The sequence below is a fragment of the Pholis gunnellus genome, assembly GCF_910591455.1.
Source record: "Pholis gunnellus genome assembly, chromosome: 15".
In the NCBI taxonomy this organism is placed as follows: Eukaryota; Metazoa; Chordata; class Actinopteri; order Perciformes; family Pholidae; genus Pholis; species Pholis gunnellus.
The window spans coordinates 7,115,845-7,132,139 of record NC_136542.1 but is presented as its reverse complement, the minus strand read 5'-3'; the positions used below and the strand labels follow the sequence as shown (position 1 = coordinate 7,132,139).

The window sequence follows — 16,295 nt, the reverse complement described above, 5'->3', positions numbered from 1 at the left end:
ACATAGTTTATTTCTACCCCTGTGTGCTTTACCAAGACGTTTTGACTCCTCAGGCTCTTTTTCCACAGAAGACATTTTGAGATGTCACAGCAGGGAAAGCACAAGTGTAAATAATACATTTCATGGCTGAAATCAATTTAGCTGCTTCAGTTTCAGTGTGCCGGTATTGTGCGGGCTCACTGCCATGGCTAACTAGGAGGCTTGAATAGAGCAGAAACATTGTTAATGTTATTAGTATCACCTGTGCCATAAAAAGGGCTACAAACATACTGAGTAAACTTTCCAGTCTAAAGGATATCTACTCAACTGAAAACACAAGTTATGCAGGACGAATAAGTTATGAATCCAAACTTTCACACACGACATATGTTCTGTTTTAATGTGGAAATGGTGGCGCATTGACTGCACATTTGAATGCACAAACATATTGTACCAATAACATAAACTGAAAAGACAAACACTGATACAAATGATGGCTCATTGTAAGGTTGAACAGCGTTTTAAGAGGTCTGAATTTCAGGTATGTGAGTTTTCAAAGCTACGTGGAAACTAAAAGAACTCTAAAGGGGTCACATTGCAAGTATGTAGCTGAAAAAATATGTCAAATATCGAGGGGAAAAGTCGCGAACAGCTGCCACCAGGAGAAACTGACCAGCAGAGATATATGATGATCTAAAGTACATAGGAGGAGAAGAGATGCTGTTAACTGGCAGGAGTATCCTAAATAGGTCGTATATAATAGCACATTTATAAATAAAGGCGCACTGAATAAAGAAAAATAAAACAGGCATCAGCGTACACAATATGTACAGAAGACGGTGTTGCAAGCCGCGTTTTGTGTTATTTACATTCCTCAGTATTCAAGCCATGACTCAAACATTCAGTACAATATGTATGAGCTGTGTATAGTAGCACATTGCCAAAAAGTGTGGTTTAAACATGTACAAAAATGTCATAAGTCAATCACAGATAGTGTCCATAAAAACTATTCAACCTCCTTTTTTCATGTTTTGTCTTGTCATATTCAAACTTAGTAGTGCAAATAAAGTAAGAGTTTGATGTTTTGAGAAACAAGCTTATTGTCTTTCTTGCCTATAGAGTTACATGAAGAGATCGACACCACCGGCATGACTGTACAGTGAATACGAAGCTACAACCTGCAGCCGATTAGCTTAGCTTAGCATATAGACTGGAAGCTGGGGGAACCAGATACGGTAAGCAAATAAAATGTATTTCCCAAAATGTCAAACTATTACTTTAAAAAATGTTTGGATACTCAGCATTAAATTTCTTGATCACACTGATTTAAAATAATCATAAAATGTGTTTCTGTTAGACAATACACTTGTAAGGAATAAATAATGTAATTTTTACAAATGTATTGTTTTGTAAAGAAAAAACTGACCATTTTAATAAAAAAGACAAAGGGGCTGTGCATATTTTTTATGGACACTGTAATAAAACAAATGTTTTTTTTAATTCCCTGGCATGAAACTAAATAGCAGAGGAGATGTAAGGATCACACTCCATAGGACAGAGAGAGGAATCCACAAAAACAGAGAAAGGAAAAGGTGAAAAAGTCCCAGTAAAAGTATCACCGGGGCGAGTGAAGGTGTCGGGCTGCAGCGAAGGAACAGAGTTGTTGAGGCTTTGAGAAAAAGTGTGTTGGGGTAACGTGACGTCAGCTGGGTGAGGAGGCAGGACAGAGGAACAAGAGATGCTGCTGTACTCAGAAGAGGAGACAGGGCTTTGATGCTGACTCATTAAAAGAAGGAAGGTTTTAAATTCATCTGTTTGTGAGCGAGGTGAGTCAGATATGGTGGCGTTCCTGCTCTGCAGAGACACAGACGGCTCACTGTCTCCACCTAGCTGGCGCTTAACGTCATTGACAGTGCTTTGCTGCCAGTCATTGGAGTGGCGGTGGGAGAGGGATGGATTAGGTGTAGGGGGACCTTTCAGCGTTGGAGAGAAGAGGACATTGGAGTAGATGGAGGAGCTGGAGGAGCGATCAGCGTTGGAGGTCGTCTGGGCACTAGTTGAGCTTTTGATGCACCGCTTCTCAGATTTTCTGGTATTTGGAGGCGTTTGAGCCTCTGAAACTGGGAGCGGAGAGTAGCATTGAGAGGAATATGTTTGGAGATCACTTTGACAGCTGAGGTCCAGATATGGGTCGAAGTTCGGCAGCTCACTTTTGCCAAGTAAAATAACTTCAGAATATTGGATTTCGGTTCTCTTGGCGATTGCAGGCCACTTCATACTCTGAGGTGAAAAACAAAAATTGTATTTTAAAATTGTATTTTATTTAAGGAAGTATACAGTTTTCTATATTCCAATTTTGGCAGCAAAAACAAGTGAACATAACATTGACATATCATCTCCTTTGTATGGCGAACAGTTACAGCGAAACATTATTCACTCATTTGGAATTGTGTTTCTGGCCACCTGGCGAGTCCAAATGTCTTTGGTCTCTACCAACTCCTGAGGGACATAATCTGGTTCTTCAGTTGCTAAATGTTCTACTATGTTCACTAGCTAGTTGCTAACTGTGTCTGTCTGCTGTGTGGCAGTATGTTGGATTTAGGATGAGGGGTTAAAGGTTACCTCCGGAGGGATTTTTGGGGTCCAGTGGGCCATGCTGCTATGGGAAGGATCAGGTATGTCTTGACACAGCTTCTGTTTCACCCTACAAAGTTATTTGTTCGGAAAAACATTACAGAATGAAACAAATATATATATATATATATTATAAAATGATGTGCCAAATGTACGAAGTCGGTAAAACAGTAAAAGTAGGACACTGAACTTTGAGGAGGTGTTTTTGTGTTGTTTAGTGTGGGATGCCTTTGGTGCCTTTGGTGCACGGAGATCTTACCTTTTGTTCTGTGCCAGGCAGCCCATCAGCACCAACGCCAGTAAAGTCAGAATGACAGAAAGGATGGCATACAGTGTCGGGAATTCCTCAGAGTCTTCACACACATACATACTAAGTTAAGTTAAAGAAACAGCAATATACATATGTGTGTGTGTGTGTGTTTGTGTGTGTGTGTTTCCAGTCTTTACCTATCTGCACATTAGCGGTGGGCCCATCTGCTCCAGCTCCAGCGTCGGTGTTGGCCACCAAACAGATGTCGTAGTTACCAGGTGGCAGATTCTTCAGAGAGTAACTGAGATCTTGACCGGGCACATTCTCTTCTGAATAAACAAGAAAAGGAACAACATGGACCAAATGTGGTGAAGTAATAAAGAATACAAATGAAAACAAAGAAGAAGAAAAATACAAAATATGATAAAACGATTCAAATAGTAATGTATAAAATGAGTGTTCATTCTACCCTCATAAGGATACACAGATAAGGACAATCGTTCTACTCTGAAGATCTTTATTTGAATATTGGATTTTGAAACGAACGCAAATCCAACACTACTCTCATCCGACTCAAAGACACTTTCAACAGGCCGCTTACTCTCCAGCGTTTCCTTTTTACACACATCTGGATTGATGCGTGTGTAAAGTGCGGGCCAGCGTCGCCTCAGCGGGCTTGAATGTGTGTGTATCACTCACTCCTGTCTGTTTGGTTTGCTGTTGTGTAGAAGATTGTGTAGTTGCGGATGAAACCACGACGCAGCTCCACAGGTACAGGACTCCACGTGAGCTCCACTCTGCTGCTGGACATCTGCTGCACCACCACTTTAGGACCAGCCAAGGGCACTATATAAGAGCAGAGGGGGGCGGTGAGGATCATCCACAGAAGTGATTGTGAGAAGGAGGCTGGATCTCTGTCTCTATTTCACAACTTGTTGTTGCTTCAACCTGCTGAGCAGATGTTGTCTGGTCTGACAATATTGGCTTACAATCAAAGAAATGTGATTGTTTTCTCACAAACAGGCTGTCATGACTTCCTCACCATACCAGCAGAGGCGGAAATGAATAAAACGAAAATAAACACAGCAGCTGGAATTGATTTTCAACAATTTGTTGTATGTTATATTTCTGTTTTCCTCCGTTGTATGCTTGTTAAAACGTAAAAAGACTGCGAGACAACACCATCACGGTTTGGCAGCAATCAAATCACCTCATGATCACCTCATCACACGAGGTACAACATGAAGTCAGCAGCTTTTATCGACTTCCATTCAAGTATTAATATAAAGAGCCGCTAATGGTGCACTGCATACAAGCTGCTGTACAAGAGAAGAGAACATTATCCTACTTTGGAACACACTTTGGAAAAGTACCCAAGTTATAACACCGACAATGGTTTAGCTCACAAATACTAAGTCCTGTGATGTCCTGTCAAAAACAAAATGTATCTTACTGGCAAGTATTGGCTGCAAAGCCAAACTCTTGTTTCTCTGTGGACTAGACCTCCATTGTTGCAATAATGATGAATTGCACTGGGTGACATGTTACTTCATTACGATAAGCTTGAACACTATAGTTTATTTTTTGTGTTGATACCACATACACCTTCCTGCTGTGTTCAGCAGCAGCAAAACATATTCCCCAAAAAATGCACAAATGACTCCTGGAGAATGATGCTTCCCAAAAACTACAGTCCCCAGTTATTTTAGGAAATTACAGAGCCTTTAAAAAAACAATAAGAATACATTTGTGACCAGTTATTTTGCTAGATTTATCTACATCGTAAGTAGAAATGAAGCTGTCCTGGTCTGGACCTACTTTTACCTTTTAGCATGAGACAATACATATGCCATGTAGATCACGTACCTCCTTGGCGTGTATAATTGGTAACCGTCCGGTTCTGCCCCGCCCCTCTCTCACCATCCAGCCCTTTGACAGAAACAGCATAACGCTCCATCGGCTTTATACCCTCTAAAACGATAAAAAGATGGAAGTAATTATCAGCATTGGTGAGTCTACTTGATTTATAAAAAAATGTAATCTGTTCCACAGCTAATCGCTTCATCATTAAAGGTGCTAAATTCAAAATTCAGCATATCTATGATTGGGGGATTGTCTCCACATGGCTCTCAACATGGCGATGGCAATTGGAGGGTGGCTGTTAGGCTTTTTATAAAATTAGCACATTTAACAACTAACAGTGGAACACAGTCCTAATATTTTACACGTTAGGCTGTTGTACGTGTTGTTGGATTACCTGTGATGATCAGCGCTGTACAGGAACTATTCAGCTTTTCCCAGTAAAGGATGCCACTGTTTTTCTCTCTGACAGCAAACCACTCCACTACAAAGCCGCTCGTTGACCTATAAACTGGAGCCGTCCAATGAACATCCAAGGCGCTGTCATCCAGTGGATTTGCAGTGAGTTGGCTCGGGGCTGGTGGCTCTGAAGAGAAACAATGGAGTAGTTTGAAGGCATGGCTTTATTTACAGTGAAAAAACGGTGCCTTTGGTATTTTCAACCTGAAAAAGAGACTAATGGGGACAGCAATTTATTTGAATTGTTTCAGTATTAAGGGACAGCGCTGCAGACAGCAACCGCTAAACAGGCTGCAATGTTATCACTCGGGGGAATTCCTCACCATCAATGTACATCAACTAAAACTCAGGTTATTATCATAAGAGTCAACATAATGGAAATAAAACCTTTTTCTTTATCTTTTGCTTTCTGTTAGTTATTGTGTCGTGATGCCGGAAGACACAGTGGAAACTTACGCTACGAGAGTGCCGGTGTTGTCAGAGTTTGTAGTGTTGAGTGCAGAAAGCGTGATATCGAAAAGATTTTCAATGTCATGGCTGAATATTTAGCCGATTTCGTCAATGTCTAGCGAGACGTGATTTCAGAATGAGACTTGGTTAGACAATAACAAACAGACTGATCAAGCGAATGGTAAAAAACAATAAAAACCAACATGTTGTTTCTCGGAGGTCCTTTCCATAAGGTTGTCAGACATTTATAATAACAAACTGAGCTTGTCAGTAACAAAAACAAGCACTTTTAGTGGATGTACATCGACGGTGCACGAGCGATTAATTTACAGCCCATTTAGTGTCTGCCAATCAGCAGTGTTTTCTGTAAATACTGGAACAAATAAAAAATGGTTATCACATTAGTCGTTTAGACCCAAAAATATGAGAATATAGGGTCAAGGTTGAAAATAAATGAAGTTATCCTCCAATAGACAAAATGATTAATCTCTCCAGTAGAGTTCCAAAGACTTGGGTAACCCTTGCAACGGAGCATTGAAACTGGATCCCAGAGAGAACCTTTTTAAAGGGATCAAAGTTACTTAAATGATGGGCAAAGTTGGGTATGGGTAGAATTTAAGACTCAGGTCATGATGAACAATAGCATCGATGGCTGTACCTTGATGGCATGACACCCTACCTGTCTCAGAAGCTCCACTGAGCCATATTCGGGCTTTTGGCGAGGCCCCTGCAGAGGTGGAGGCCGTCAGAGCGCAGGAGCATGGTTCAGCAGGGAGGCGCAAGCTGCAGGACGTACTCGTATGGTGCAAATCTCTGCAGCTCATGTGATCGTTCAGGACCTGGCCGCTTTTTGTCTGACAGGTCACATTGAAGAAGAGAACTCTGCCATTGGCTACAAGGCGAGGCAGCGGCTGAAAACCAACCAGAAACCAGAAAACAAAAAGTGATGTTATATAAAAAGAGTTTGTATGAAATTGAATTTTCTCTTCCTCTTTCTACAGCTATCTCAACTACGCTCTCAACTTCAATCACACTATGATGCGTTAAATTAGTAATTTCAGAGAGACATGAAAACAAATGAGGAATATTTAGTGAGGGGATGGTGATTAAAAACCAATCGCATCCCAAAGTTATTAAACTGTAAATCTTGACAGCTCAAAGGGACAAAATGAGTCACATGACGCAAATTCCCACAGTTCAGCACACACACCTTCCAGAGAAGTGAGATGGGTCTCAACCCGTTCTCGTCTGTTTGTTTCACTTGCCTCCAGAAAGCTGGTGCTTCAGATGGAGCTATACGAGGGAAGGAGGGGAAAAGGATGTTTTCAAAGACATTGAAGGAGACACAGCAGAATGTTATTGAATACAATAACAATGTGGTGGTGGCATTCATCCGTTTTGTACGCAGTGAAAACTAGAAAACACATATGCCTTTAATTACAGGAAAGTACGAGGTGGAAATGTCTTGTATGTTCATATATCCCTTTCTCACATGCGTCACTAATTGCTGATGTGTGACAACTGCTAGTGCCACCAGCAAGTCAAATCGTTTTTCCCTTTGCAGGGATGTATCTCAACATTTACTGGACGGATTGGCAAAACCTTTGTACACATTCGTGGTGTCCAGAGGATGAATCCAAATTGCTTTGGTGAACCCCTTTGGTGTTCTCCTGAATTTGACTATTGTGCCATCTTCTGGACACATTTTCAATTTGTCCAATACTTTGGTTTACCTGAAAAACATTATTGCTAATTAGCACATATTAGCACACAGCATGCTTCCCTTTAACTCAAAGTTCAAACCTGCAAGCATGGCTGTAGACTTTGCGTTCCAATACCCATATTACCATATTACCATATTACCATACTATTTAGCATGCCAGGAAAAGATTTAGTACGTCCCAATACAAATTATGTTAAATGCAGTATGTCAAAAATACCAGGATGTTCTAGTGCATCCGGTTGCATTTTGAAGTACCCAACGCAGCATGCTTTTATGGCTATTCTGACCCACAAATGTCTGCAAAGCGGATACATGAGCAAGAGGGTTTAGGTTCAAGCAGCAATGACAAATATGTGCCAATTTAATGAATACTGCATGCAACAGTACGTACTTTGTAAGGGCAGCTGCAGTATGTACTAAAAGTAAAAAATTAAAAGTTATCAATTTGGAAAGCAATAGAAGTCTTGTGTAAAAAAAAAAAAGGGGATGCCTGTGGTTTTCCTGAAAGCTTATGGGTTTAGGCGCTAACTATGTAATTGCGATATCCAGCACTGGTTTGATTATTAAGTAGGACAACAGTGATTAAGTCTTTCATCAAATACACAAGTTTGTCCACTCTGTTTTGTCTCACCGTCCTCCCCTGTCCTTCCCTGTAGGTCATTGCTCCACGGGCTCCACGGACTCTCTGGTCCTCTGTAGCGATGACGAAGCCTGACAGTGTATAAAGTGTCAGGCCTGAAGAGACAAACCAGGAAGCTGATGTCTTTGACTGTCACGTTTTCCACCTGCGCATCAAACTGTACAGGAAAGATAAACGGCACAAAGTGAGATGAAGATTAACTTGTGAGGAAGCTACACATTTGTTTTTATTCCTGAAAGTGGAACGTGAAGGATTTTAATAATAATAATAATAATAATAATAAAAACATTACAATGTCTTTATTAATCAGGCAACTTTTTACATTGTGTGCCACTTGCTCAGATTGCGTGAGACATCGTCTTGACTTTGTGAAATGGCACCAATGATATTCTGAATGGGATCCTTAATGCAGGTGTGTGTGGTTTTATGTTTGGAAGCCATATTTGGAAGTTGCAGACCTGCCCCTGTGCCGTGAACTCTATTTGGGATTTCAGGTCTCCAGATTGGATTTCAAAGCGAGCCAGAGGAAAGGAACCCAAGACGTAGCGCCAGGTTACGTTCAGACACCGAGGACTCCGACCGACTGACTTTATGCTCTTCAAAATTACTGGAGGCAACATCACTGAGAAAGACAGGGAGAGAAGAGTGAAAAAGAAGTAAGCAGGAACAATACGGGTGCAAGTAAGGGAAGCACAGCAGCCTCACCTTCAGTCCTACCAGGCTGACACCGTTTTTGTGACGATATGTTCCCGTTGCGCCCGTGTGCTGTGATGGTGATGCAAAAGACGTTCCTCACTGCTGTGTCGTGCCGTACCGTGCAGCTGTTGTCAGATGTGGTGCAGGCGAACAGCTCCTCAGTTCTGTTTGTTGTACTGTGCATCCCCAAATAGACATAAACATAGAAAGAGACACAAACACACACATACACTAATATGAAAAACAATGTTTCTTTGAGACACAATAGTCAACAAGCAGACACAAACAGGTACAAAACCACAAGCAATCACAGATGCAAGCTTTGTCACGCAAATGTCTATGCATCCTACGCATTGCACATGTCTCCGATGAGTGTGCAGGCACACACACAGACTCGCACACATCAGTAGACTGCTGTGTAAAAAAAGTCTAGTATCTCCATTTAAAACACAATGTTGCAACTCATTTTGGGCAACAAACACAGCTGAGAGTATTACCCAACAAACCGATGGACGTGAGATGGAAGCTGTCCGACTCTTATCGGCTCAATTCATGAAACCACCATCAAAGTCTCACACGAATGTGAGATTCGAAGCTGATTACAAACTCAAGCATTTACATAAAGCGTTCAGAATTATTATCAAACGCAAACTTGCAAACATTCGAAATCCCAATGCTTTGCTACCGGTGAAGAGCGACTTGCAAATCTAATTTGACATTATTTGAAATCTGTCATAAACGCTGATAAACAAAGTCAAAGATTCAATGTTTATCAATTGTCATTCTACAACACTGAGTTACACAATGAAATGCTAGTTGTAGTCCCTTGTGGTCTGTGGTCTGTGGTCTGCTGCACACACTGCAGGAAGCACAAATAAATGTTGGGTCAGTGAGCGGCATGTTGTAATGAAAGTTGTTACGCTAACTGCATAGTCTCTGGATCATTCTCGAGATTAAAGACAGTTTATCACATTTGAAAAGAAATCATGTTAAGTGCAATGAACGTTTTTAGGGTACAATATTAGCAGCCAATCAGAATCTACGGCACTATCAGATATCCGTTTTCTGCTTATCAGCCACTCAGTAGAAAATGCTTATCTTAGCTCAATAGAAGACGGAAGCTGTTTCTCAGGTTGAAGTTTATTGTCATAAAAAGAGTAAATTAAAACTATTTGTTATGCTCTCTTTCTAGTAACTGTGACATCTGTCCCAAGTTCCTAGACAGACTCTTAGAAAATGATTGGTCGCATAAATTTGAACAAATGAAGCAACTTCCGAAGGGAAGTGTGCTGCTGACAAATTAGCATTTTTACAGAGTGAACGGTTAGCTATCTAGACATGTATAGGGGACAAATTAAAGAACAGGGCTGAAGTTATTCTTTATTCTTAATGTCAACAATGTAAGCAAGTGTTGTCTGTAGCCAAAGCCTGATCAAAGTCAAAAATTGTATTGGGAAAGTATTGGGAAAGAAAACTCTTGATTTCAAAGTGCGCACGCATGTTTTAACGACTTGTATGGGCTCGAACATGACTTCTAACGTAGTAAAGGAATGTTTTGGCTCACTCAAAGTACAAAAGACCTTCAAGAGTGAAGTTTGTCGTCGGGGTGTCACCAGCCTCCCAATAGCAGGTGACGTTAGCTCGATTCTGGAACACGCAGCCAATCAGCCTTGGGGGTCGGGGGTCAGCCTTGGGGGTCGTAGCGGAGAAGGCTGGAGGGAAGGCAGAAGATGGAGAGAGGCAGGAGTTAACGGCACGGATGGGCAAGATACTGCAAGTCCTCCATGAGGAGGTTTGGAGACTTTGGTTTGTTATAAAGCTATGAGTTTGTTTACAACATGCACAAGCAGTGGTTTGGAAAAACATCTTCATGCAGAACATGCTTTTAGCGATAGCTGTAAGTGAATCTGTTCCATGTGCCAACTGTTGCAAAAATTTGTTCTGATGATTTATTTTCTGTCAAATATTTATGAATGTGATGCCATCGCTATTTAGCCTGAGGTTTAAACTGAAGCTCAGACAAGACGATACAAGATGTAAGGTTGGACTTTCGAGAGTCTCCTTGCTGGTTCCGCCTTAACCTAAATATGTGTGGGGATAATCAACAATCATTCATTGGTCATGCTCCGTCTTGCACACACATTACAATACACATGTTGGCACATTTTTCTGTTGGAGGAACCTTTCCAGGAACATTTTTAGTCAATTTAACGTTAACTTTGTCACAATTCTGCCATTTAAATGTTTAATTTGTTACTGGTGGTCCATATTTACTATTATCTAATTCTAAATAGATTAAGTATTTTTTTGGGGGGGGGGGGGGGGGGGGGGGGGGGGCTTGGGGCCAGAACTAAAATAATGTCAGTGCTAACTGAGTTTCTATTTACCAGACATACTGATGCACTGTCTGTGAGAACCAGATAAACTAGTAGCTGGTGTTTATCAGACCAACAGTATTGAACCTGTCAAAACAGGTGTGGTAGTAACTTACCTCCTGCTTGGTGATATGATCGAACATAAATAATCATAATCCCTCTCCAATAATTATTTATATCCCCCAACCACTACCGGCATTCACACAAATATCAGCACATGTCACCACTCTGGATTATAAAAAGGAGAGGATGTTACCCAAAGCGAGTCCGGCCCCCAGCAGGCAGGTCCACACCACAGCCGGTCTCCGCTCCATGACCACCACCTGGTTTCTCCTGGCAGTGCACCCCGGCTTACTCACTTTCCCCCATCACACCACCAGCAACTCAGCTTGAGGACCCTGCACGCTGAACAGCTTCACAAAAGAAGAACACCATAATGTAAGATCTGAGACAAATTCAGGAGCCGACGGTCCAGGATGTCAAATAATGACTCCGTTTAGTGGTTACACGTCATCATTTTCCCTGGGTTAAGCTTACTGCGTAGTGAAATAAGTTTCACAACATTTTTCTTGTTATGAGCCGTAACAATTTTATATTTCACTTTATTTTATATTTCACTTTATTCTATATTTCACTTTATTTTATATTTTACTTTATCTTATATTTTACTTTATTTTCTATCTTTTTCTGTAAATTGTAATGTTTCTACTTTGCACTGTGTTGGTTGTCGTTAATTGTTAAATGTTATGCACCTCCCATCATGTCAAATTCCTTGTATGTTCAACATACTATGGCAATAAACGGTTCCGATTCTGATTCTGATTCTGATGTCAAGCTCTCGCAGTTTTTTTTTTTTTTTACACTCAGCATTGCAACATGAGACATGTGTAAAACAATAACAAATATTTGACTTCCTAAATGGGTGTGGTGGACTGAGGGAGAATTTCAGGTCTGACATTTTACGATTAAAAGCATATTAACCTCACCTGGGTGTGAGAGCTCAGACTCATCATGTTACGTGAGGGACTGGCGTATTATCAGGTACACCAGTAAAATCTAAAGTAAAAGCTCTGAAATAAAACCAACCTTTGTGAAGCGTATAACACCCAGACTGGTGACCCTGAGTGAGAGGTGTTGATACAGCTCATTTTTGGAGCCATCGTTTGAGTTTGGATTGTGCACGGTAACACTTGCCTTTAAGTCTCCCTGTTTGCATTTATAAGCAGTTTGTAAACAGAGTTGGATCAACACTTCTCTGACACAAAAGTGAACTCTACAAGCTTAAAAAATATATATTTTCTCAGATGCTTAAATGGAAGTAGAAAACCCATTATTTTACTAATTGTACTTGTAAAACTATAAAACACTCATTAGACAGCAGTGACTGGAATGACCCATGTATCTTTATATTACTGATGCAACATGTTAGCAGCATTTTAAAGTTGCAGCTGTCGAGGTGAAGTTAATTATATCATTTTATCATATTCTTAATGTTTGGTACTTTAATCTACAAAAGCATGTGTCCATTGTTTTCTTATGTCACACTTATTACAATAAGGAACTTCAAATATTGATGGAATTCATTAATCAACTATTTTCATTTTTATGTCCAACATAAGGGTAATTATAGTTCCTACCTATAGTGATTGTTTTGCGGAGCACAGGTAGGAGTGTGACAGACTCCGAGAACATGTGCAACAGTTGAGTGGGGAGTCTGCAGGAAGGTTCGCCTTCTGCCAGAAATCTCCTTCGGTTTAGAGAACAAATTAGTTAGGTTTAGAATTAACCCTTTCTGGCAGAGAGCCCATGTGCGCTGTACACAGTCTTGTCCTATTATTTTTGATTAAGAAGATTATCCAAACCCAAGATAAATTGTAGCCCACTTATTACCCACTGAACAAAACATAAAATCAATTTGCAACGATGTAAAACAGAGAAAGGTAAAGCCACAAATCGTCACATTTTCGAAGTTTGAACCAGCAAACTTTTTTGATATATTTGCTTGAAACATATATGAACAGGTTGATCCACATCACAATTTTTGTTGATACGTTTTCAGGCAACTAATCGATTAATAAACTGATCCTGTCAGCTCTAGCAAACAGAAAAATTCATATAAAATAAATGCCCACACACAAACTTTACAAAATTTAAATAAACTTATCTTGAAAAACGTCATTGATTCCCTGAAAATTGAGTTAAGAATACACATATATCAAGTAGGAGCCGTCCACCTTTGTCTATTTATTAAAATCATAAATTCATTTCACGATAAACTAAACGAACTAAGCCTTCTGTACCCGCTTTATCAATTACGCAAGACTTCGAGGATAAGTTCAGAGAAACGGGAAATAAAACGCATTAGTGGAAACGAGTTGATCCAACATCCAGTCCACTTACCAGTGTGTGTGTGTGTGTGTGTGTGCGCCTCGCCGAGTCCATCTATAGTGATTATGGAAGAGTAGCTGGCTGTCAGGTGATAATAAACACATTTGTCCCGCCCCGCTGTTTGTCCGTGCAGCGCTTCCGTGCGGTTCCAAAGCTGGGGTTCCGGGTCCCCTGGAGGATCGTGGAAATCTCTCGAAATGAGGAATTGATTATGTAATTCTCATGAAAGAACTAAAGAAAGAAGATAAGCTTTGAAAAAGGGAGCTACACGTTCCTGCTTACAGTGGATTGCAACAACAACTAAAACAGTTCAGGACTTAAACTGTCTTTTTTATCCGTGTAAAAGCTGTTATGGTTCATATAGCCTTTTAAAATGTATTATTAATATTGTGACATCTCCCGGCAGAGTTGACTCACTGGCTCTCTGGATGTGCTGCAGGTTGTTTGTTGCAGGATGTCTCAAAGCAATTTTAGCTGCAGCTACCAATATCTCCCTCCCTGTTAAAAATGACATTCTCGCAATTAGGCAGGTCGTCTTATTCATAATTTACTAATTAAAAATGCATTACACACATAGCAGTAGCTTACAAGTCCAACCAGCGTCATACTTGGTATGAATAATGATACTTAATATCAGCAAATAAGACACGTTGTCACGTCTTTACATGGAAACAACTTTTATCACATTGAGGAAAAGTAGAAGACAAAACACTCCTCCGGGGACCAGACCTCATCTCTCATAGATTGAGCTACATTTGCGAGGCAGAGGCAGACAGAGCTGTCGTATCCGAGGCGAGGGGCTGGCAGAGCGGGCTGCCTGGCTAACCACGTACGGGTCGTATCCCTCAAACAGAGCGCTCCTCTCTTTGGGACTGGACAGCTCAAGAAGTCTCTGGCTGGCTACGAAGTTTCTTGCCTCTCTGGAGACGGACCAGCACACCGAGCGCTCTCCTTCAAACTTGGGGTGGTCGTGCTTAGGGGCTGAGAAGATGAAATATAATCATGTCAGGTAGCAGGTAAATCCATGCCACAATAGAGCAAAATTTGACAGACCTACTTGCAAGTAGCTCTATGTGTGCTGAAGCTTTGCAGGGTATGTGGGTCATGGCTACAGCCCGAGATGTTGGGCCAAAGCCCTCCAGAAGTGGCCTTGTTTTTGGTTGGGCAAGCTGGCATATTCGGGAAGTGGCGACTGCCGTCTGCGTCACTCTGTTCAACTACGGTCACATTTCAGGACATGAATGACATTATATTAAACAAGCACACAGATGCACAGAAGCACAATGTCAGACGTGAGCTGTTCGGAATTAATCAAATAAATGAAACTTGGATTCATTTCGCTGCAGTCTTAAGCCTCCCATTTTTAGCCGTGCTAGCAGCTCAAGGGATGGCAACGTTGGTCGGTCAACAACCATTGGATGGATTGGACTGCATTATGAAGGAGCTGTTCACACTCAAAGCAGTCACCAATGAACTGACTGACATAATTAAAGACAACCTTTAAGTCCTTTGAGTTCAGTTGTCAGACTTTCTAAGTACCTGAAAGCCTGGCCTACAGTTGGCTGTGGAGTTTAAAAGACTTGCTCATTGCATAATTGAAGAGCAGCTAACTCATGATCTACCACACACACACAGCAGTTTCTTAGTAAATGGTTTGTGTGTGTTACTCACGCGAGCAAGCAGCGGGCGTTCCGGCTGCCAGCCAGCTGCAGGGGGCCGAGGTCGAGCCAGACTACACAGTCGATCGGACGGGACAGCACGGAGAGCCCATTCACTCACCTCCCAAATGGGAGAAAGTCTGGGGAAGAAGAAGAGAGCAAATGAGAGCATGAGTGAGAGAGGACACAGAATGTGATAAAGAGGAGAATTCGGTGTGAGTAGGAAAGGAAAAGGTACGAATGTACAAGAACAAACTGGGTGCTGCTCATAAATACGTTGCTCCATAGTTCTCATAGAGGTCAAAAACTCCTTCTAACAGGCTGAGTTTTCCTGGATTTGGTTTGATAAAAACAACGACTAAAGACTTTGTCGGGGAGAGAACGATGAAGTCCTGACAATGTCTGAAATTCAATGTCTGACATTGACAATTGCAAGTTTATTCTCATATAAAAGCTCATATTTGAATGTTGGGTGAGTCTAAATGAATAGCTGGAAGCCTGCACGAACAAATAAAGGCCCATCGCCTGTACAGCTCACATAGTGAATTTACTATAATCTCCATTTCAACAGCACTCAATCCATCACATTATACTGTTCTTTGCTGTAATACTGAGCAGAGAACCCAACACTTCCTGATGTTTTTTGTCACATTAAAGCCGATATATAATGGCTATAATTCATTAACATTCTGACTTGACGCTATGGAATTAGTGCTGAGGAAATGGACATAATACTGAATTTATATACATAAAAAAGGAAGAAACCTAAATATAAGCAGCTGCCACAAATAAATAAACTATTCGAGAAGCACAGCAAAAATAAATCACACGTACATGAATTGTTAGTTTGTCATTAGTAGTAGGCTATTATGCATTAGTTATATTAGAACTTAGTATATTTACGTGACTTGTGTGTAGAACTTTTTACTTCTACATAGCTCCGACCAGCGAGGGGTTAACTCTACAAGTAAAAATAATTATTATTAAAAAAACAGGAGAGGGCAGATTTGTAAATTTAGTAAAACAGTGGAGATAGAAAGTGAGAGATGTACCAGTTCTGGTGGTGGATCCGGTCCTTTCTGGTGGCAGCCGATCCAGGAAGTAAACAGACCGACTGGAAGATAAGAAAAGAAAGAGGCCTCATCAGAGAAAGAGGGAGACATCGAGAGACAGAGGGGGGACA

The 16,295-nt window shown here is 41.0% G+C and overlaps 1 protein-coding gene across 2 annotated transcripts; it reads right to left on the bottom strand.

Annotated features, from left to right (window-relative positions):
• Nucleotides 1-358: 358 nt before the first annotated feature.
• Nucleotides 359-13,509, bottom strand: LOC306707562 (interleukin-6 receptor subunit beta). Of its 2 annotated transcripts, XM_079175069.1 has the most exons (15): nucleotides 13,467-13,509; nucleotides 11,323-11,479; nucleotides 10,256-10,403; nucleotides 8,701-8,867; nucleotides 8,454-8,617; nucleotides 7,987-8,152; nucleotides 6,843-6,925; nucleotides 6,312-6,543; nucleotides 5,121-5,309; nucleotides 4,730-4,834; nucleotides 3,563-3,709; nucleotides 3,061-3,192; nucleotides 2,873-2,966; nucleotides 2,602-2,683; nucleotides 359-2,259 (listed from the first exon to the last, which is right to left on the bottom strand). In XM_079175069.1, the coding sequence occupies exons 2-15, from the start codon at nucleotides 11,378-11,380 to the stop codon at nucleotides 1,495-1,497; spliced, it is 2,532 nt and encodes an 843-aa protein (XP_079031195.1). In that variant the 5' UTR covers nucleotides 11,381-11,479; nucleotides 13,467-13,509; the 3' UTR covers nucleotides 359-1,494. The 2 variants fall into 2 exon arrangements, with proteins under 2 accessions (XP_079031195.1, XP_079031196.1); XM_079175070.1 differs by lacking the exons at nucleotides 11,323-11,479; nucleotides 13,467-13,509 and having other exon boundaries at nucleotides 10,272-10,404.
• Between the last annotated feature and the right edge of the window lie 2,786 nt (nucleotides 13,510-16,295).